This window comes from Ictalurus punctatus, chromosome 19, assembly GCF_001660625.3.
Source record: "Ictalurus punctatus breed USDA103 chromosome 19, Coco_2.0, whole genome shotgun sequence".
NCBI lineage: Eukaryota > Metazoa > Chordata > Actinopteri > Siluriformes > Ictaluridae > Ictalurus > Ictalurus punctatus.
In genome coordinates this window covers 16,336,189-16,360,602 of record NC_030434.2, presented here as the reverse complement: position 1 = coordinate 16,360,602, position 24,414 = coordinate 16,336,189, and the positions used below count along the sequence as shown (strand labels likewise).

Here is a 24,414-nt window from a genome sequence, read left to right as displayed (position 1 = left end):
GGGATTTGTAAGCTGAAATATAAAATGTGTAGCTTTTAATTTCATTGCACTAAAGAACCTATTATATTCAGACTCTTGAGAACAATGTGAATTATCTCTCTTCAGAATGGAGTTGAGCCAATTCTCCATATGAACTAATCACACAGCTCATTATGCATTGGGGTATTAAATAATGAAGAAGAGCCCTTCTGCATTCCAGCACAAGCCCTATGAAATGTTAATAATATGCTCACAATAGCCCAATACCATGCCTTACTCACCCTCATGAATATTTAAGTAAACAAATTATACACCTGCCTTTGATAGAGATAATTAGTATTTCACTCTTCATAATTTTAGTGACCCCTCCCCTCAAACTGGGACAGGCTCTATAAAGTTCTGACTGGCTGCAAAAACTCTTAACTCCTTCAAATAAAATAAAAAAAAATTAAAAAAGGGTCGCTGTAGTAAAGCGGATATCTGCAACTCATTTTTATTTGACCACTATTAGCTTATTACAGAAGCTTAAAGCATGGCCTCTTCACTTTAACATCATCAGCAGTAGACAATGATGTACAATAAAAACATTAGTTTCACCTCTTGATTTTAATGATCACACACTGGCCTGTTAGCACACTGTAATCTCAACAGCTCGACGTTTGGCAACACTTCACATAAAAGCACGTACGAGGCAAAGTTGAACTACACTGTTCTGCTTCACACACGCACACACACACACACACACACGCACGCATGCTCACACATCCATTCATCACCACGAAAGCTGTAACAGCAGTAATTAAAGTAACGCACAAGGAAGAGCAAGAAAGAACAAAAGCGACCCTTGGCTCACTAAAGCGGCGAGAGGGAAGAGGGGAAAGAGAGAGGGATGGAAAGACGGATGTGTTACCTGCAGGTGAGTGCTGATGGGACTGCTGGCTGTTTGGCGTGTGCTGGCGGCTCGTGTCACGGGGAGTAGTGTGCTCTTATCTGTGTCATCACTCCAACTGTGTTTATACAGTGGGGCATCATAAACAAGCGCCTCGCTCGGCCCCGTCCCTCACGCACCGCTCATGCATACTTAAGTCACCGGTGCCCGGGTTAGAAAAAAAGGACCCCACTCTCTTGACAATTATTCCATCATTTCCACTTGTCACTGGGCAATTACAGCGGACAGGCAGGACCCGGTAGGGCTTCGGAGAGCAGCGTGCCTGGCCAGGCAGAAGGAGGAACAAAAAATGAGCAATGTGAAAATGTATTGCCCCGGTCAGCTGCTTTTCCCCTACATGACACACTGGAAATTCTACATAACTACACAGTCACAATTTTCTCTTAGAATCTAAAATCTCAATTACCTCAAAACGCTAGTTTTTTTGTTGTTTTTTTAAACAGGTTTATTGCTTGAGAAGTGTAAGAAATTTTTCAATTGTTCCTGATCTAAAAATGACCGTCTCAGTTTCTCTACAGCACGTGTGTGTGTGTGTGTGTGTGTGTGTGTGTGTGTGCGCGTGTGTGTGTGTGCACGCACGTGTGTGAGTGAGATGGTGCTGAGCGGTTTCAGCACTCTCTCAGAATCTGTGAGGATCTACGGCTCCGTTCGCACCTCCTCCGCTAGAGCTGTGCTCCGAAAGAGCGGCAGCACACACTGACTCGCTCCCACACACACACGCAGACACACACACACACACACACTGTGCCTTGCTCGCTCCTGCTTTCCTGATACTCGTTTGGTTGTGGGGATTTAACAAACTCGTGGTGCTGCAGGAGGATGCCGGGGCTTCCTGTGATGCTCCCGCAGAAAGGTATGTGTTACTGCTTTTTATTCCTGCTTTTGAATGAGAGCAGTCTGTGAGCCTTAGCGGCAGCTGTTAGCTTCGGCAGAGCGCTGGGTGAGGGAACGCTCCTCGCTAAACAACAATTACTAACCTCTTGTCTTTAATTAGCAGGAAGCAACAGCTTTTAGAAAAAGGATGCCACAAAGCTAGAATATGCCTCAGAGCAACACACAAAAATTCACCCACACTCACACGCTACCGGAGAGAGAAGGAGAGAAAAGTAACATACCTTTAAAACAATGACCGTGATTGACGCTCCCCAAAGGTAGAGTCATTTGAAGATATTCTTAGAAGTCTTGGAACATTAAAATGCATCAAAATGAGGGAAAAAATGCCACTGGTAGGCAACAACATCAGAGAGAGGACAAAAAATAGAATGGGGGTGAGAGAGAAAGAGACGGAGAGAGAGAGAGAGAGAGAGAGAGAGAGAGAGAGAGAGAGGAGAGGGTGAAAAAACTAGCTGACGCTCACTGTCAAAGCCATCATCAAAGAACTATTTACAGCAGTATTTACATGACAGCCAGAGCTCCTCTGCCCGATCACGTCCTGTAGCTGTAGTACTTTTTACGTTTGAAATTACAACAAACCAGCCAGACTCTGATTGTTTTGGCATGCCAGGACTAATCGTACACAAAAATCAGCAATATGATGAGCTGGTTGGGGGGTGGGGGTGGGGTGGGGTGGGGGGTGATTGAGGGTTGGAGGTACTCGGAGTTAGAGTTCGAGGGAGGGGAAGGGGGTGTTTTTCTTTTTGTGCATGGTGTCGGGAGTGACCCGAGATAGTCAAAAGGCGCACATCTTAGCAAAGTAACTATTTTCTCACATTCACATAGTAAAATAAACTAGTACAATATATTAAAAAACTTCATCCACTAGCACAATGTGTCTTAAAACCAATATTAACAACTGTGATAAATATGTCTCCCTCTTCCCTTATTAGGGCAAGCCTGCTGAAACCCAAAAAAAGAAAGAAAGAAAAAAAACTTGCAGAGGAAATGTGTGAGTGCAGGAGGAGGGGAGAAACACAACCCAGACAATCTTTTTCGCAGCTTTTCCCTGTGTCTGATAAAGCTTGGAATCCACTTCACAAAGGCACATTTGTCTTTACAGATGTTAATCAAGCTTCAGTCTTTCTGAGTTACAGATTCGTCCATTTACGAATCAAAATTGAGTGGGGTCTCCTGCCAGACTGCCATCACGATGATGTATTGACATATGCTCCGTATTGTAAACAGTACACACAGGCAGCGACATAGAACGTCTTCGGCTAATGGTGTTTGTCAATCCTTTTGTCAATTCTGCCCCCTTTGCCGGCTCCTCCAACCCCCCTGCATGCCACAGATGTTTTTCTTAGTCACTCCAACAGACAGGAATCTACTTGCAGAGAAAAAAAAAGCCCTCCTTTCCCCCAGGAGTGGTGTACAAAGCCTGGTTTGCACACAGCAGATGCAAAAGCAAGTCCATCTGCTAGTAGCTCCCTTCGCCACATGGACTTGGAGAGATTGAAGAGTGAGGCTTGTCTGGCTTGGTCTGTACACACAATGCTGGATGAGGAGCGAGAGAGCCAGCTGTTTATGAACTCAAGAAAAGCGTGTGTAAGCCTAAAAAATACAAAAGTTCCACTAATATCAACTGGCAAAATGTGTCAAGCTCTTAAAGCCAGTATTAACAACTCCGGTAAATATGAGAAAAGAGGGAAAAATAGATTAATCAAAATATTAGCTTTGTATCTAGGATTTATATGGAAATAACATAAAAACACAGACTAAAACCACTCCTGTAATCAATAATCACTCTTACATGCGCACACCCTGACAGGCTAACACAAAAACTCTCTCTTATACACCCCCACATTCACAAACACTAAGACAGAGCATGGTGTGCAAGAACTTTCATGTTGTGTGAGATCCACCCAAGGCAGGGATGACAGATTTATTTAGTTAAACATCTAGCCTTCAATGCGCCATAAGACCACTTTGAACTCTCTGCTTTGAATGCTGCACTGGCATGATTTAACTGGCTCCAAACAGTGTATTATCTGCTAGCTCAACTGGATCATATTTTAACAGTATGATATCATCAGAAATATTGTTCATAGGCCAGGAACTATAACACCTTTTACTGGCCTCCACCCTCTTTCACTAAACAACACAGAGGAAAGGTTGCTTCATTAAATAACAGTTATTTCTGGCTTTTAGCCTGGCAAATGACAGACTACGCTGTTTCCTCCCCTTGACTCCAGCTTCATTTTTAACACTCTCCCATAGCAGTGCCATGACTCCTTGTATATGTGTGATGCTAATTTTCTTCCCACTTCTGTCTTTTTATTCTTCATTTTGCATAGCTTTGGACTGCCAAGGTCAACGAGGACGAACAATCCCAGAAGCGGCACTTGAGGAGTGGCAGAAGAACGCGAACGGCTGGTGGGTGGGGGGAAGGAACCGTTGGCATGCGTGCTGGTCACCGCTATGCTGCTCCAGCTCTCAGCTTTCTACATGCGATGGCATAATTTCCATAGCAACCCGCTCTAACGAATCTTTTTTTCAATTAGAGCAGACACAAAACATACTGCCCTGAGCCAGTAGGCAGTGTCAAGAGCCCAACTCCATCTTCCTCGCCCCCACATGGGGGGAGTGATCCAGCCTCTCCGAGTCAAAGACACCAGGCTGTCTTACAGTAATGTTCACAATCCACTTGTTTAAATGAGACTCATATACACATCAGTGCAGAAATCAATGGGCTGTTAATAATTAACAGAGATGTAATGCTATAGTGTTTATTGTGAAATGCAGATGAATGAGTAAGTCCTGAGAAAAGCTGGGCTTGTGTGCAGTCACTGAGAATGTGATGTGTTTCAGACCTGGCAGAATTGCCACAAGCAGCAAAGCTGTTCTTTCTGGCTAGAGAGTTATGCACTTGAGTTCATATCCACCTCCAGTTTCCCTCCCCGCTGTGCAGCTGATGTCCGATCTGAAGCTATGCATGCTGCACTAGTAAACATTGCCCTAATAAACTCACTGGCGTGGTTTCTATCTCTCTTCCAGCCATAGATGTGACTTTATTTGCACAAGTACAGGATTTCAATAGAAAGTGACATTTGAATGAAGCAATTTCAAACACTAAGTTTAGTCTAAACAAACATCAGCATTATCACACAGAGGTCTTGCATCAGAGACCATATAGGAAGGGGCAGTATTGTATTGTGACTGGTTAAATGTAATCAGATCAGGGTGGGAATAAGCTTAATATCACACACTTAGTAAATAAGTAATGAAGAGCGAAGTAAAATGTTTAATGTGAAGTCTGCATGTGACAGTTATGCCAAAAGACACTTTCCACGTTTGTATTTATCTAATCTTTTATATAAAGGTATTTTTAAATAAATATTTTCACCAGTGTAGCAAATACACTCACACCATCTCTTTGTCCAGAACATAACCCTGCTTTTTTAAAAGAATGTGTCTTTTAATCGCAAAATCTCATTATGTTATTGATGCAATTGTTACATACAAACCACTGAAAATTAAGAAACCACATCCAAGGCATGAGCATGTTTGTCTAATTATGCTGGTGAAAACTATACAATTAAATTGCTGTTTCATGCAAAAGATTAATGACAAACTAATAAGATAAAACATTTCTTCAGACTAATGATGAGAGAGATGTGGCCTGAAATGGACCACTAGAACACAGGGATGACATAACACAGAGCTAAACATTATAATACACTGTACTTAGGCACTAGAGTATCCATGGCAACTTGCCTTTGCTTTGCATGGCAGCTCCTTAATGAAATCCCTATTAAGTAGCCTATAATGATAGTGTCCAAATATATTTGCATACATATTTCAGGGAAGGGAGGGAGGTGTGGGGGTGCCAAGCACAAAAGTAGAACGCTCAGTGAGCGCATCTACGCTTAATCTGTAACATTAATCTGGATGATAACAAGCCTGCAGCACAGGAGCAGGCGGACACAATGCACATCAAAATAAACCACTATCTGGGTGGGTAAATAAGCCGCACTCCGTGGCTGCACCATTAAAACTCTAATTAAGGCCAGTGGCCGTGTGTGTGAGGAGGCCTCCTGCAAAGCCTGGGCCTGCTCCGCTCCGCTTGCCTCCGAGGATCCACACACAGGAGTTCACACATGTGACTTTCATTTGCGACTCTGGCTGGCCGCCCAACAGGACATCCCCAAGTGAGTGTTTGCTCGACTCAATATCAACAGGCCAAGTAAGCAGCTCCAGGGAAGGGCCCTGATTCAGTTCCTATTGAAAATAAACTGACGCACATTTGCACGAGCTGGAATATCAACACGCGCAAGCAGGAGCCACGTATAGCACTCAGCAGTGTTCTCTCGCTCTTTTTCTCTCCTGTTTAATGATACCTGCACCACTTCAGCAGCTGCAGGGAGAATTGAAGTATACATTACAGCAGAGAAATAAAAGAGACAGAAATGATAGAAGTCAGACAGTTCAAGCTGACCAGCCACTTCAAACAGAAAGGCCCGACAAACGCGACAGACACTCCAGGTTAAATTGGCTCTTCGGCACCTTGCCTTAAAATGTGGCTTTCTTCAAAAGCACATTTGAATTAAGACGAGTTGATGAAATCAAAGACTTGACTGTGTGGGTAAATTTATACAAGCAAGTACACCTCACAGCAGTTTACCTATTATGCAGCAGATTGGAGCGAGATGAAAGCATACTGCATGACAGCCTACTTACCTTTTCACACACACAAGATATTATCATATTGTAAAGGCTGCAATTTGTATTAAAATCACATTGGGGGGAAAACGTAGGTGACAAGGCTTGAGATGCACACGGCTGCCAAACTTGTAATCAGATAAAAGGATATGCACTAAAGGCTCTATAACCACCACTCAATGTATTCAGTACAATGAAATAAAAACAAAAAAACCCTCAAAATACACTAATCCATTTTGTTCAAATGCTCTAAAAAAAAAAAAAAAAAAAAAAGAACAAAAGAGAGAGGGAAACAATAAGATAACATAAGTGACATAAATTACACACTCAGTTGGAAGTGAAATTTGTAACTTTAATACAATGAGGAAAAACAGAGACAGGGATAGAGAGAAAGACAGATACAGATGGATCTATTCAGGATACTTTCATGTTACATCAGAGTTCAGGACTACCATGAGTCTCTTCCATTCAGCAGTTTAACACTATTCAAACAGACACAAATTAAACAAAAAAGAAAGAAAATTAATCGAGGAAAATGGCATCCCACCAAAGAATAATAAACTCATTATATGGAAATTTCAAACGTAACCGTTCTCCATGCCGCTGCTAATTTAAACCCAATTGTTACTAGCCACTAATTCGTTGAGGGCGGGGATAGGAATTACATCTGGAGGTAATTCACTGCATGGAACTGAGCCCAGTGGGGGCTACCCAAAGAGAGAGAGAGAGAGAAAGAGAGAGAGGAGAAGTGGGGGAAGTAAGGTTTTGGTCTCTGAAAACTGCCGAATGTTTGCATGGTGCTGTCATTTGACAGGGCTTAGAGCAGACCTAGGTGTAGGAGACATGGAATAGGGGACAAAAGACAGGCAGAGACAAACTGAGGTAACCTCTAAGCAAGAATCCAGCCCGCTGTCTGTTACAAAGTCAAAAATGGCTTAGTAACATAAGTAGCCCAGGCTTAAGGGTAAACTGGTCTAAATGGACAATCCTGTCCAAAATCAAATGAGGTTACCAGTGAAGTCGGGCTACCCAAAACTGGTCAGTCTACACAAGTGTCTTGTGTTTGACTTAATCTACTATAAATTGTATATCTATAGACGCAAGGATAAAGTAAGGTATGCTTTAAATTAGGGCTGCAACTAACGATTATATTGATAATAAATTAATTTGTCGATTATTCATGCGATTAATCGATTAGTTGGATTGAAAGACCCGTTTTTATTTCCTGCATTTCGGGGGGGGGAAACAACAACAAATAAACATGTTATTTCACATTCTGCCCAGTGTTGTCCTACAAATGCTGTGCAAATTGAAGGCTATGAAAAAAAGTATTCAATGTTTCTATGTGGGCTTTGCTATACATTCTGCAAAGGATTTTTAAAAAATATATATTAACATTATATTTTGAAAACAAAAAACTAGCTGTTTGTCCACAAGCTTTAAAGCAGAAATTAAAATGTTAAAAAAAAAAGAAAAAAAAAAAACACAAACTAAGTGTTAACTGGTAAGAGGTTGAATGTTCCGCAGTAACACACACATTCACTCATCTGAACATGTTACTTTATTCTGTAAATGCATGACACTTCTTACACTTATATACAATTCCATGTTCTAACCCCATTACAGTTACTGCTCTCATACAAAAACACAATTACTTTAGTTTCTAAATATCACTAAATATAGCATCAAACAACATATTTGATCAAAATGAATATTTTAGTCAGCGTTATTGCGCTTCCTTTCTATTGCATGCTGTTTTATTGGCGCGCATGCGTGGACTCGTGCTCGTTCGGTGTTCAAATGTAATGGAGACTCACTTGCTGTCAGGACGAGCCTTTATGTAAAATGGCGTGAATTTCTAACATTTACAGATAAGGATATAAACATAAAAATGTAATGTCTGTGCTGAAGAAAACATGTCTGGAACACATTAAACAGCACACGGATCTGACACGACAAGCCACGTTAATACACTTACGAGTTTGTGTGAAGCGCTTAATATAAAACAACAGCTCACTCTGTGACCTCCGCGGATTTTCAGATGTGTTTTATTCATAGAAATGCGTTTTTCACCATTGTGAAGGGGTTATCCAGTGACATCACAAACCCAACTAACTGATAATGAAATTCGTTGTCAATTATTTTAATTATCGTTTATTATCGAGTTTATCGATGAGTTGTTGCAGCTCTACTTTAAATTGAAAAATGTAACAGAACAATTTTTTTTTTTTTATAATTGGAGCCCAATCACAACCAATACAAAGACATGCAAGAACTGTTTGTGCTACATAACAGCCTTACACTAGAAAAAAAAGGTGAGACTACATGTTGGCTGTCTTGATGGCGAGTGTGGCAAAAACCGCACACCAGTCGCACGCCTCTCTGCTGGTCCTAGTAGGAGTGCAATGCAAAGTTTGGGCTCCAATTATCGTGGGTGAAAAGTAGCTCAAAGAAGACATTTACATTCGATACAGAGCCGGGCAGCCCCCTCCTATCCATCTTCAGCTTCTCTTGAGGTGAACAGAAAATGTGTTTTCCAAATGAAAATAAACGGAGGTTGGCTGGTTTGAGGCAGTTAAACTCAGGAATATGAGATCAAATAAAGGCTCCTGTGGAGTCTGAAAGGAGAAATGAAATCGCTTCTGAGGGGAGATGTACCAAGTAATAAAATCACTCCTTTATATCTTCCTAAACGGCACATGTTCCTCAGGAGTGGTTAAGCCTTTGCGCTGCGGTCAAAGACAGTATGCAAGTGGCAATTTTTACTTCCCAAAGATTTCCCCCCACTGATATCGTTCTTCAGTCTTGTGCTCTGCAATTTGGCCAAAACGGCTAACTCTTTCACATTCGAGTTTGCGGCAAACTTTTTGTGAGAATTGCTTTAATGACGTTTCGGGTCTGACAGCATGTGAAAAAGTCCATATTCTATCAGGTAAAAATGACCGTAATAACATTGCCATTGGTTCAAAGGCCTCACGCTCAGGCTGTAGCCATTATGAAACACACTTAGTTGATTGAAGACTGATGGCATACTGCACAAACAAAAAAAAAACACTTTCATTCTGTAGGGTCCTACACTGCATGGATCTTTTCTCTCTCTCTCTCTCTCTCTCTCTCTCTCTCACACACACACACACACACACACATATACACACACACACACTCTGCCCCAACCATTCAGCCGTCCATAAACTGATTGACAGCAGAATTGTGGTGCATTATCAAAAACATGTAATTGATTTGTCTTTTTAAAACGTAACCACAATAATATTCAGACCACATTTAGCCACCATCCTCAGATATATCGAAGGGCATTAGCAAACGAAGGAATACATTATAAATTATAATACAGCAGTTATTATAGTTCCAATAAAAAGGGCTTAGAAAGTGAAATGAACCACTTATCAGTTTGCTGCCTCTCTACCTTAAAAGCGTCCATGTTCTATAATTTAAGTGCAGAAACAGTCTGACACTGAAAACAGGAGTGAATGGACAAATATTCACCAACACAAATGGCTTCCATTAATTCAGCGACCAGCAGAAATGTAAGTGTTCGTGCTAAAAAAAATGAAAAAGAAAAAAAATGTAGGATTTAAAGCTATAGTGTTAACTCCAAAAACCACAAATCCCATTTCAATTAAAAGCATGATTTTCAATTAAAAGCTGAACAAACACACAAACCCATACACACTAACATGAATTTGAAAAGGGGAAAATAAAAAAGTCCTCGCGTTCTTGAGAAAGCTTATCAAATGGCATCTACACCTATACATTTACGGCATTTTAGCAGACGCCCTTATACAGAGTGACTTACATTTATCTCATTTATACAACTGAGCAGTTGAGGTTTAAGGGCCTTGCTCAAGGGCTCAGCAGTGGTAGCTTGGAGGTGCTTGGATTTGATCTATCGACCTTCTGATCAAAAGTCTAAGATCTTGACCACTGAGCTACTTTAATAGAAACAAGCAGACACTAAAAACTTTTTGCATTTTGATATACATTTGAAATACTTTGGGTGATAATGATTTGCAGTTACTGTAATAGATTTATTTTGACCTTGTACCAAAGCACAGTGTTTTTTTTAACTCTACACCCTCCCACTCACACAACAGACTCACACACAAACATGCATATTATAAATCAGAAATAAATCATATAAATGAAGCCAGCCTTTAAGAAAACTGTAATTAATAAATAAATAAATAAATAAATAAATAAATAAATAAATATTCCGATGGATGATTTTCAATTTTGCATCCAAACTCTATCATACTGCATAGCAACACTCCGTATTCCCAATTATTTCCAGACACCTACAACTTTTTTGATTCATTATCTTACTTCAGTTCAGCACAGCAAGGATTTTTGCAGCCTGCCTACAAAGGGTGATGGAAAAGAGAAGGTTAAAAAAAAAAAGTGCCCAACAGCTGCTGCTGGGCCATCTACAAGCACATACACCATCCACCTCCCCAAACAAACAGAAGACCGACTTCAAATACATAGCTGGACTATTAGGTAATCCCTCTTTTGTTTGGATTCACTGAGCCTTGATGGCCAGCCTCCATCTTCCCCACTGCTGCTGAAGGACTGAAGCCTTAAACTAACACTGTTACTGTGAATGCCAGCATACAAACAGACACACAGTAAATATCTATCAGGACTGCAGAAAAACGCAGGTCAGAATTGACGTCAACACTGGTTCTGCTCCTTGCAGTGAGCAATCACGAAAGGAGAACATTACAGAAAGAGCAGCAGGCGGCTGTAGAGGGTTCTTTTGTTTGGCCCGGACAAAATCGGGGTTTCCCTTTAGGACATTCAATACTCTGTGGTAGTTCACTGTAGATTACTTTTGGGAATGTATGGAAGAAGTGATATCAGGAAGACATCAGTGAGTACTTCACTGAATTGTTTCTATTGCAGCACTTCTAATGTTGATTAATTTCACTATATTTACTATGAAAAAGTCAAATCTCAGTCTTCTGATATTCATGTAGGACATCATATCCTTCACATTTTCTTGCTGCCACAAAAATGAAAGGCAAAGATTAGCAGATGATTTTTTTTTTTTTTTTACAAGTCCACAGTAGTTCCGACTGAAGACAGACACTTTCACACACGCAGAAATTATAAATGCATGGATCTTACTATAGGGAGCTGAACTTTTCACACCTTTCAAAGCCACAAAATTGGCTGCTTTTGGGCTTTCTGCAGCTGCTGCTCTGCACTAATGCAAGGTGGTGTCATATGAAAAATATTCTTCTCCCCAAACCACAGAGCTGGTCATTAATGAAATACAGGCTGCACAGTAAGGTCATGCAAAGTCTAGGTTCCAGCAGCCGCATTTGCTAAAGACAAATCTGCTCCGAAAAAGAACCATGCAACATGAACACAAATCAGATTCCAGTCCCAAGGACAGAGAAAAATAAATAAATAGAACAGGCAAGCGGTGGCCTCTCACATTTTCCCCGGCACTTCGCAAACAACCGTCAACTGCTACTCAGAAACAGTGCGGGTTCACAATGAGAGCAGACTAAACAATCAGATCCCAGCCAAGGCAAACGCTCTGCAACTCTGCACACAGTCACATTACAGGATGTCTCAGCCTAATTGCCAACTATCAAATCTCACCATGGAATCTGTCCATTTGGCCATGGCCTCGACTGTACACAGATAAAATGTGGTTTAAAAAAAAAGTGACAACTTAGTCCAGAATGAGGAGAAAAATCAAGCTAAACAAATCTGTGTTTCCAACATAGCCTTGGCTGGAATGCGTTCATTTGTTTGTCTTCCTTTCTTTGCCCGTTGTCAGTGTAATGGAAAGAGAAGCAAAGAGCATTTGAAAGAGCATTTAGCAAGCAAGTTTCTATGCAGCATTAACCTGATGAACTGAGGAAAATTACTGTATATCATTTAAAATGAACAGTTAAAAAAGAAGACACAGTTGAGACATAAGCCTGGGCAATATGCCCACATAACATCGATATTGTGATATTGTCACAATACTTTTTTCCCGATATATCATAGCTATCGCAATATCTTTTTAAACATATTTTATTTATGGATTTCTAAAATAATAGCTACAATCGGATTGAAAGCAGCTGATTAAACATGAAACATTACGAACGCTTTGTAAAGTTAATATTTTGAGCTTTTCCCTCCTTTTCAGCGTTCGATTATTTATTCTTTCTTAGCTTATTTTTATTAGAATAAAAATGCAACACTACGTTTGCTGACAGAAAACCTCTTAGCAAACGTATATACTGTGATACAGATCATTGATCGTAGAATTGTCTTTAAAGTAGCATGATATGTTCATATCTCCCACCCCTACTGAGAAGTGCTCATGTGAGAGAGATCAAGTGTTTGGGACAGACTTGGAAATAGCACAGACAGTATCTGGAAGGAACAGACCATAATCTGACGGGAGTGGGACAGCCCCTAACTCAGAGATGATGCCAGGCTAATCGCAAGTCTGAATCTTTATGTTACTGATCCAAAACGTCAAACAACCAAAATACCAGCACATTTATAAAACAGAACAGAACTGCTGGGAATTTAAGGAGAGAGAAAACACACACGCACACACACACATGCACGCACACACACACACGCACGCCCAGACTCACCAACACACAGGCACACAAAGGTAGCTGGCCTCAACAGCAGATGGTAAAATTAACATTTCAACAGTTCTTCCCTTTCATGTGGGTCTCGGCAGAACTGCTTTTTATTCTGAAAAAAAAGTAAGGGCTAGGGTTTGGAAAGATGCAGGGCTAGAGAAAGCATCTGGAAAATGGGAAGAAGAATATTGGCTTATTGCTCCTGATGGTCCTCCTCCATGAAAAATTAAATAGGTCTGTTTTGCAGGTTTGCCTCTCTGGAGTGCTCTAAGCTGTGTTATGGAAACATCATCTCTGTAATTTATATGTGCAAGAACACCTGGTGATGAAAGAAAACAAACTTTTTTTCGGTGCCTTTAAATCTAGTCTGTTGACTTTTTAACCTTGCATTAATCTCCTCGATTTCCTCTTGTTAAGTTCTACACAATAGTTACTTGACGCTTTACAAACTTCAGCCTATGTATGAGTAAGTTCTGTAGAACAGACTAACCATTATCTTGAGTTTAATGTTTAATAAAAAATTTTGTTTAAAATTCACACAGATAGCAGCAGTATTACTTGAGAAACATACAATGAGTGAGGAACTGCCTGGTGCATTTCCAATAAATATATTAAGAATAAAATCATAAAAATACCAAACTGCCTGACTCATCTGGGCTTGGTGAATGGAACGTCTGTGTAGAGGCCATTAATTTGGACACAGTTATGGCTAAATTACACATGTTCCACCTCTGTGACATTTTAAATGCAATTAAAAGCTGGTTATGAAAGAGTGTGGACTTCCTTGTGATGAAGGAAATCGCTTTCGTGATTAACATGTAAACGAGCTCATGCTGGCAGAGTAGATTGGGGTTTGAAAACCTCAATTACTTTTGTGTGATTATCTATTTACCAGTACACAGCGTTCCATTTTTCATCCATTCTCAGCCTCCCCAATGTAATGCCGCTCATTTGCACTCCTGCCTTTATTTATGATTAGCGCCACATTGAAATGTAACTGTAGCAATTTTTCACACTGCTGTTTTGTTTCAAATACAAAGGGACAAATGTACTGGCTATAAGGGAGTTAAAAGGTAATTGGACTTGTTAAAGTTCATATACCGCTCATTACAACAACAGCGCTACTCTTTGGCGACGATGATGCTGGAAATAGTTAGTTATTAATAAAATGATTGCGACTGCTATTTCTTAATTGAACCTGCCAAATGCATTCTATGTTGTATGAATTGAAACCAGGCGAGTAGGAGCCCTTCTGAGTGTACGAGCTCTTGCCACAGGACTAGCCTCAGTCTCACTGCTAGAGCGGACGACTCAGGCTGGAATGAACTGCCACCTTAAAAACACTTTCCACCCTATTATACTCTGGCGTGCTGATGCAATTATCATCCGAACGCCTGGCAGCATCAGAGGAATCTGATTTAATTAATTTAACCGGGTGAATAATCACAGAATTCAGGTTGTATTAAATGTACTCAGAAAATTTTAATCCTGAAACAGACTGGGCTGGATGATGTGTAGGAGAGTACGATTACTGGACTGGACCAATTGATTTCTGTTTACTTCAGCAGTGTAATTATTACAAACTATCATTTCATCTCCGGTAAAATTTTATATTTTGTGATTGTTCAAAAAAAAAAAAAAAACATTCTGCTAAAAAAAAATCAACAGATGCAATGTTTATTTATAGCTACGGTAAAAGCCTGCAATATGCAAATGAACTCCATTATAAATCACCAGCATTTATTTTTAAGCTTTCTGGAATTATCTTGTCTATGAACAATTTTTTTTTTTTTTTTTTTTTTTTTTGGGCACAGGTCTGTCTTTAACCATGACTCATCATGTCTTCACTAGTATATTATAATATACTGCACATCCCAATTACAACCTATATAAGCATATTTGCAATGTGTTATTTTGGACAATACATGCTACCTGTACGATCAATCAACACTGATGCAACTTAGATAAAGACCCTAGGTCGTAATACATTTTATTTGTATAAGAAAAGAAAAAAAAACTGGGCACGACACAAATTTTTACAAATGAAAAGAAGTATCTGAAAAACTATACATAAGCCAAAAACACAAGATTATTTTCTTTTTTTTCTTTAAATAAGCAAAATCGAATATTGCCCGAATCTCCTGCTAGCTCCTTTAGTGAATGTAACAGGCTGGAGGAGGTTCAAGCCCTCGGTGGCACACGATTATGCTTCCATGCTGGGCGCGTTTAGAGGCGCCTGCCCTGGGACACTGGTTGAGCAGCTCCTGGCTCTCTTGAAGTTCCTGCCTTTTCAAGTGCATTCAGCTTACATAAAGCATACCCTGTTGCTGCAGCCGAGGCAGCTGAGTAAGGAAAGAAGGAAACAGTGCCATCATGTGATGTGTCTGAGCATTCCTAAGTGCTACGAGCACATTTTCTCAGTTTAGGAAACATCTCCATGAAGCAGAGTGCAATATTTACCTTCTATTACCCAGACAAAAATGATACCATATGTTTTCAGTGCTGACTCGGGTTTGTGGGTAAACTGTACCACTGGGAATTAGGCAGGGTCCTAATGAAGTGTGTCTGTCCATACGTGTGTGTGTGTGTGTGTGAGTGTGAAATTTGGTAGGGGATTTCGATCCCACATTGAACACAACTATGTAAAATGCTTATGAGGATGATGGATAACGTCCAAATCTTCAAGTTATACATCTTAAAGCATATTATTCATTAAAAGATTCTCTCTTTTGTGTTTGTTTTTGCATTCATTTTCTCATACAATACTTTATCACAGTGTGTGTCTACTGTATTTTTAAGCGGAAATGATCTAGAATTTGTTTACTTCTTTAAAGCCTTGACCTGCAGCTTTTTATTCAGATATTCATCTCCCACTACTATAAATTATTCAGTAACTACAGTGGCACCAATTATTAAAGGCTGTAGATACAGTACAAGAATAAAGAATATAGGGTTAAAGAAAGGCACAGATGTGTGAAAACATGACAGAAAAACCCAGGAATGACCATCGGCAGTCAGACCCTGTACTGTGCCTATACAAGGAATTCAAATTTTGCTAAATACATAGTATAAATGAAGAATTGTCCCACTGAGCTATACAGGGAGATTTCCTGTTTCTGTCAAGGCAAAGCTCCTCCCAGCTCTAAATCTATTGATCTGTGAAACACCCGACTCAAGGGAGGCGATTCACTTAATATTATACATCTAATCAGGAGATGAAGAATGATTATACCATTTGGTAATTAAACATCTTACAAACCATTTAACTGACTGCATGTCAAATACAGGCCACCTGAGGTCAAAGTGATTGTTTATCATTTTAACATGGCGAGCCATGGTAGTGGGAGAGTGGAAGACAAAAAGAAAGCGATGCGCTACGTGACAACAGTAAAAACATGTTGATCGTTGTTAGTGGCTACAGCACTAATCCTATCTGCTGTCAAGGCAATGAAAGGAAAACAATTTGAAGAGAAAGAAAGCCATCTTCATGGAAAAGTGGGTAAATTATATATATATTTAGAAAGCTCATTAGTCTGTATATATATATATATATATGCATGGTTTTATAAAGAAAGGGTTCAGTTCCTATGAAACAGTGTTATGTCCCTGGTGTGTTAGAGAGACTGTGTGTGTGTGTGTGTGTGTGTGTGTGTGTGTGTGTGTGTGTGTGTGTGTGTGTGTGTGTGTGTGTGTGTGTGTGTGTGTGTGTGTGTGTGTGTGTGTGTGTGTGTGTGTGGTATGAGTCATTAGCAGAGGCTCTGTGTATTACGGTCTCTGATCCACAACCAGGTGCATGAAACACGCACTAAAAGCCAATTTGCTGTCAACATTTTCATTTTAATCTCTACTTAAAGCTAATAATTACCCAGTGTTAGTAGCTTCAGTTTGTTGTTCTGCAGACAGGCAACTTCAACTGTGAGAGGTTAATGCAATGTGCATACAGTGTGTATGTGTGTGTGTATAATGTGTGTGTGTGTTCTAGTCACGGTGAACATGTACACATATTCAAATATTCTGCACAAATTTCAGCATGATATGTTTCATCACTAAATCTTCAAACATTTCACGCATTCATTCTACTTTTTTAAAATGATTATTGTGACTAAAATGAAGGTAATATTACCGATTGATCACATTGTCACAATATTTCTGCAGCGAACTCCTGAATACGCATCAAGTGAAAAACCTGTCACTTTCTACACATTTTTACATAGACACGTACAAATGCACGCACACTTAAACACGTATGCCTTTATATATCATGCCTTTATTCTTGTATTTCTCACAATACAGTTATTCTTACCCTCGTCACAGTCAAGGGGAACAGTGAGCCAGTCAAGTGCTTACAGAATGATAGCTAGTAAACATTGTCACAGGGAAGTGGGCTGGATTAAAGCCTGGTAAAGGCATTGAGCGGGGCAGAAAGAGGATAGAAATCCAAACAATGGCAAAATGGAGGCCAGTATCACTCAGTCCAATGTCTGCCAGGATGAATATGTGAGAGATTATAGGCACCGTTCCATCATTTACATAATGTAAAAACTCTCTTTCTTCCCCCACCTCCTCAACTATTCACTAAATAAATGAGAAAACTATCAAAGCACTGAAATGTTTGACAAAAGGAGGAGAGAGTGAATTCAGAATGACCTAGCACTCTCCACAAAGCAGGAACATTCAGGGCCAGCAGACTGAGGAGGAGCTGGTAGAATATTTATTATTGAGGACAATAGTAATGTATTACTGTGTCACCTATACCAGTATTCAGTGCAAAGGAAATCACGTCCAAATTTGAAGACGGTCTTTCCCTCCAGCAGAGAAAACTGTACAAGAGGAAAAAAGGTTTAACACTCAAAAATTGAATGTAAATCTTTGGAAAAGAAGTGGATTGAAAGGCTTCAAAATGAACAGGGCATTTATTTAAAATAGACAGGTTCCATTTACAAAAACTCAAATCTCTGCATTGATTTAGTGGACACGCAGTCAAGGTGATGGCTCTACACTTATACGTCAGGTGGAATAAGAATGAAAATGTAAAGTTTCTGCTTTATGATCTGTGTCTATGCTCCTGTCTATCAAAGCTATTATAAAGAGTATCATCAATTCTCATATCTACTTTGTAAATAAACGTCAATTACTTAAAATCACAAAAATGCAGACGGTCACAATGTCAATTTGTGTATGCAAACTTTTTACTCACAAGTGGAAAAAAAAAAAAAAAACCCCAACAACCTTGCAGCACATTTGATGTGTCATGTCATTCAAATGGCCAGAATTACATCAGCAGAATGGTATGATTGTGCTCGGAGGCAGCACAATATACTTCAACTAAATTTATGATTGGCATTCCTTGAAAATGGTTTTAAATCAAACCGTTTGCTTTCTCCCAGACTTCTCAAAAAACATTGGACTTTTGAAATTCCTGAACCATAAAAAATAACTGCGTCCCTCCCTAACTTTAACACCCCTAGAAAACACCTCACTCCAGCTTCATTCTTCAGTTCTCTATGAGCCAATCTCAGATGTGTGTGTGTGTGTGTGTGTGTGTGTGTGTGTGTGTTTCAGATCATTCCAGTCTCTTTCATTGAACTCACATAAGGCAACCTATTTTATTTACTTTATCTTCAATAAAATGGTTCAGTGAACATTAGCAACTTTGAGACATGGGTTTCAATCAGTCCTGTGGCAGCGGCGTCAGTCTGCATTAAAGCCTGTGTGTGTGTGTGTGTGTGTAGGAGAGAACTGTGCCTCAGACAGGAGGATGGAAGGAGTGGGGGAGCTGTGAATGAAAGGGAGAGAGTGGATTAAGCAATGGAAATGGCTTTGGAAAAGGAGTCAAGTGAGAAAGGCTAGAGACTGAGACAGGGGAGAGGGAGAGAGAGAACGAGAGGGAGAGAGAGTTAGAAAGAGAGAGAGAGAGAAAGGTGAAGTTATCTCCCCCTCGACAGTGTGGAACAGCTCATGTACAACAAAACATAGGTGAGTGGCCTGACACTGAGTGACAGCGCCGAGGCCCAACAACTCTGGAGCTTTACATGACATGAAGTGTGAGCTCTAAAAATTGAAGTTTCTCTGAAGAAGACAGAAAGATACAGCCTAAAAGTGAGATGAAGAGTGTTTTATGGCATGGGTTTTCACAGGTGAGCTGGGCCAGAGGACACCCTGTCTTTCTGTGCTGCTGAAATGGCATGTTTATGCAGACTGGATTCCTCTCACATGACTCCCCTCTGGCTGCTCCAGTCAACATCACTCCACGAGCCTCAGAGTCAGCGAGTGTGACCACACAATTGGCCCGGAGGCACCACTTTCATATAGGGAGGGGGGTACCGAACTCTCTCTCTTTCTCTCTCTCTCTCTCTCACAAACACATACACACATACACACAGAGAGGAATCAGAAACTGTATTCCATCTGCTTCTTAAGTTTGGACGAAAGTGCACGCATTTTCACGTCATCTTTCTATACGGACTGATCTGAATCAGGCAAAGAACATCTCACAGGTACACACCTTCACACCACTCCATCAAGCCAGGTAGGCATGATGTGGTTACATTGTGTAAGCTTGTGGTTTGTGGTCGAAAAGCCAAATTCCGAGCTCTAGTACTAGTGTTTACACTGTATCGTGTTTCAAGCGATGATCAAATGAGCACAGAGAACAAAGCAGTTGGGTTTTTGCTTTCTAGCTTCTGAATGGATGTGACTAGAAGCATTCAAACACAAACATTTCAAAACAGCGCTATAAAACAACGTCTAACAAAGTCTACATTACAAACAATAAAACGAATATTCAAACAAATATTTGCTATTAATATTTAATAAATATGTACCCAAAACAAACCAAATTACTTATGTCAAAAAAAAATGGAACATGTTGTGATCCTGAAATGTGAGGACAGAACAAGTGAGAGATTGGATTAATTTAATCTAATTTACATTTATATGAACCTTCTTTGTGACCAATTATTCATATAATCTCTCACAAGTCCACGGGAGGCCAAAATCCTTCAAAGCACATGAACACAAGTTACCACAAAACCAACTGCAGCTAATGGCATATTTATTTTATGAAATGGTTATGTTATAATGCTTGCAGTATAATGCTTGTAAAATAATTGAGGTTTATTTTGGGTTTGGTATAACTGTGCTCTTGACATAGTTGTTCAGAATATATAATCTGCTAATTGCTAAATTGATTAATGAATAAAAGGCTTGAAATGAACTTTGAAGCTCATCAGCCACTGCAGCTAGTTGCTTTCCAAATTTAGTAACCAATCAGTATTATTACTAAGCAAAACATTGCCAGTCCCAATGCAATGTATAAATTACAACTAAATCAAATCACTTATTCTGTGCCACTCCTATAAGGACAATGTGCATTTACGAGTGTGTGCAATTTTGAGTCCTGTTAAACTGGATGTTAAATAATCAGTGAGTAAGTCCATAAAACAAACATCAACATGGGTATTTACTGTATCACTTGCACTGAAAGCTGGGTCTTTATACTTGAGCCACATTATACCTGTTTGCCAATTTTCATAAAGGAATCTGTATTTTTTTCCTCCTTCTTTTTTCCTTTTGTATTCTTTTGGATTCTTCTCACAACACAGGTTTTACTAGTATAAATTGCCCAAGCTAAACATGAGAACGTATAAACTTTATACAAATTACAATAAACATATATTTATAGATGTACAATGTATATATGCAGGGAGATTTATATATAACAGCAATATATATATATATATATATATATATATATATATATATATATATATATAGAGAGAGAGAGAGAGAGAGAGAGAGAGAGAGAGAGATGGATAGATAAATACATGCCCTGTTTTCAAATCAGGACCTCCGTAAGGTTGCACGTCAAAGTGTCTGGGAAACCACAGGCCTGACCTGCCATTGGCCAATTTTTTGCATTTTTTGTTAAAACTATGAAAACAGCACAAAAGCCATACTTTACAGATAGGCCTATACAATCAAATTCAACGTGATCAATTTCCTGACTGTAATGAACGCAGGAGACTTATATTTACATTTACTTTTATTCATTTAACAGATGCTTTTCTCCAAAGTGACTTACAAATAAGGCCTCCGGCGAGATGCTTTGGGCAGGTCATCTTTAAGCAATGCACCGTCCTAATTTCACCCACCTGCAGTAACTGAGTGAAAGCTGGGTCACACCACTCTGATGTGTGAGAATGGTATCCCGATTCACAATCATCCCTGGCACTTGAGAAAAACCCATGAATTGCAATTTGTTAAGTCAGAGCATAAAAATAACACCGAAAATGCGATCATTTGACTGAAAAACAAACATGCAGTACAGATGTGGATGAGTCATTGGCAAGAGTTTTTCTGTGTGTTGTGAGGGCAGGAGTATGATGGAGGGTGTGGGTGTAGAGCGAGAAGTGAAGAGAAAGAGCTGGATTGGAAGTCGTAGTGAAGGACACTAAATCTCGGCTCATTCAGCCTGGTGATTAGCATAGCTCCTCACTGGATCAATAACCTCATTGAGTCAGTCTGTCTCCTGCATCAGGAGTGATGGCAGCACAGTGCAGACTCTCCTTTGTAACTCTATTCGCATGGCAACTGTTCGTTCGCCACATATTCTCTCCCTTTACGACATCCCTCTGTTTCTGTTTGCACAATTTACTACATGCTAGTAGCTGTGAAGAAAATAAACCCAAAAGTTCTTCAGATTACTAGAACGTGTGCTATTAATTGCCTTTTTACAGTAGCAAATTCAACTCAAAGCAAATTCAAGTGTGAAATCTGTCAGAGGTGCATACTTTTTATTCAAAAAGGCTGGAATTGATTTGCAGAAAACTCTGTGGGCAAGACAAGGAACTGCTTATGCTACAATTTACTCAGAGCATGACTTTATCAACCTTTAACTAATTCTAATTTAACAAGAATATAGAAACTTGGTCAAGCTCCAAAAAAATCCTACATCGAGACAAATCGATGAAGCGAAGAAAGTTTTAAGAAAAGAGAAACCCCAGATCCATGAGCAATGAGGAAAGACATGAACCTTTGATGACAAGGACTTTTTTGTCATGGAGAAGGCTTAAGTTTAAAATATTCTGGGTGGCTGTGAAAGGGGGATTGACCACTGACCTGATCCCTACAGCACTTTGGTTCTAGGGTTAATAGGGGATAAAGATTAGCTTCATTCCCGTCCCATCCACCTACCCTCCAATCCCAAATCAGCCACACAATGACACCTGCCAATAGGGACAGAGCCCGGTTCCTTTGATATCCCTCATCTTCTCTGCTCCAAGTAGCCAGAGCAAAGCTCCATGGAGGTTATACTCCACCACGCTGGGGAAAGAGCTCTCAAAGAGTCATTTGGGAAGGAGATGACAGGCACTCTACCAGAACATGAAATCAGTTTTCAAAGGCAAGCATGAGCAAAGCTGTCCATTGGAACAGCCGTTTTCAAACTTGAGCGAGATACGTTTAATTGAGGCAGATTTCACAAAGTGTGTGCTTACCCAGTGTAAAGTCGGTGGGGCAATTATACTTTTGTTCCTGCCCTGATGAGAATAGCTCTGCTCCAAAAGAGTTTATCTTTAAAGATTTCACTGGATACTCAACAAATTAAAAACCAATATTTAAATCGCTTGAAGTTGTGAACGAGAAAGTTGGGTTCCTCTAAGACGTGTGAGGTGATGGCTCGTGGGATATGATTTCCAGCCAAGCCTTCCAAACTCATAGCAAACTTTAATCATATCCGCAGCTTGCAAAATGAAGAGCTGTGGCACACGATAGCCAAACCAATAGGTTTTTCTTCCGTTACAAAGACCACAGGATTACCACAAGACTGCTTTAATCAAGCTGGCCAAAATCTGGCCACTATAATCTGTTAGAGCATTTAAAGAGGAAATAAAATCATGGCTCCAATCTCCAATATTGATCATGGATGAAGAGATACACCTTAACTTCTAGAGGTTCCACCACATGCCATGTTTCAGGAAAAACTACGTCATAGTAACCTGCTGTTTTTCACTATTTCTTTTAAAACCACAAATTCCATACACATACATCATGTTCAGAATGTTAACAACACCAGGAATTGTGTAAAATATAACCGAGAATGATAACTTTGGGGAATAGAATGTCTGGTCCCTTTTTTTATTGCAAAATGATTGCAAAATGTCTATGTATATTTCATAACTAAAAGTACCCAATGTCTCCCTTCGCTGTGTTCAATGACTGTCCTCCCACATAGAATTACATCTTTTTCAGCATGGGTCTCTCTTTTCCTCATCATTGCCATTGTCTGGCAATGTGTATATTGCTGTAGGAAGCTATATGGCTAATGACGAACCCGCCACTGCTGTCCATTAATCAGCAACTGAGGAAATTCCTCACACTCCTTCTGCACTGACTTGGTGACAAATTGCTGCTGTTACTGTGGTTTGTGACAGAGGACCAGAGGACGTGCTACGGCTGCTCTCAGACACAATGTAGAATTGAATGAGCTCATTATGTCATTAACATTAAACACTTGCAGAACAAGTGGTGTTTTGAGAGTTTTTAAGAATTTAGACAAGACAGATGGAACGCATGCAGACATTGTTTTATTGTACTGCACGTTGTCAGAAATACTCTCTGGCTTGAAATTGATGAAATATTTAAGACTAGATGATGGGCCATGCAAATAATCACAGTAAAGTAAAGAGTATGTTGACTCACCACTTCTGCCTTGGCTTCAGAGTGCTCAGCTTGTGCAATGTGCAACTGCCATACCAGATCCTGTCCTGAAACAGACAAACCCGAGAGGAAATTCACATACAAATATGTTAACGGTTTGCCTGCTTCAGTGAACAGTTTCCACAGTGTTGATCATTCCTCGTTTTAGTACACACCCATCAGGTTTTTTTTGGATGATTTTTGATTTTTGGGAACGAAAATTTACTTTTAATTACCCACAGTTGAAGGAAATAAAATAAGGACAAGCATTAAAGCAAGATACCAGATGTGATACCATGTAATTTAGTGACATTTATTGTGCATCAGTCTGGTGTGCACTATTTCCTCTCTTTTTTAACGCATAAGCTGAAATATTGAAGTCCCTGACAGAAGTATAAGAGTATAAGTATATAATTTGCAAACTTACCCTTAGGGAAAATATGTTCAACTGATGTCCGTCTTTGGAGGAGCAGATTCGGGTACTTAAAGGATCTGTAAAATGAAGTGGTAAATATAACTTATAATATGAATATAGTGAGAGAATGCTAGGTATATTAAACATGTTTTTATAAA

At 39.7% G+C, this 24,414-nt stretch overlaps 1 protein-coding gene and 1 long non-coding RNA gene across 10 annotated transcripts in view; one reads left to right on the top strand and one right to left on the bottom strand.

Annotated features, from left to right (window-relative positions):
• The window catches only part of foxp2 (forkhead box P2), a 95,388-nt gene that overhangs the window by 63,003 nt on the left and 7,971 nt on the right, over nt 1-24,414 (bottom strand). For 6 of the 9 annotated variants that reach the window (XM_047162406.2, XM_047162414.2, XM_047162415.2 and 3 more), the window contains exons 2-3: nt 24,269-24,333; nt 23,845-23,909 (exon numbers count right to left, since the gene is read on the bottom strand). Coding sequence is in view for 1 of the 9 variants with exons in the window: in XM_047162412.2 (XP_047018368.1) it covers nt 23,845-23,909; nt 24,269-24,333 (130 nt within the window). In the remaining 8 variants the exon portion in view is untranslated. Of the gene's footprint in view, nt 1-889; nt 1,102-2,043; nt 2,473-23,844; nt 23,910-24,268; nt 24,334-24,414 lie in introns of those variants that run through there. The other 3 variants (XM_047162410.2, XM_053688094.1, XM_047162417.2) reach the window with 3 other exon arrangements.
• LOC108279959 (uncharacterized) lies at nt 1,187-11,322 on the top strand. The gene is made up of 2 exons (XR_001815656.3): nt 1,187-1,781; nt 4,159-11,322. It is a non-coding gene; the product is annotated as an uncharacterized LOC108279959 (long non-coding RNA).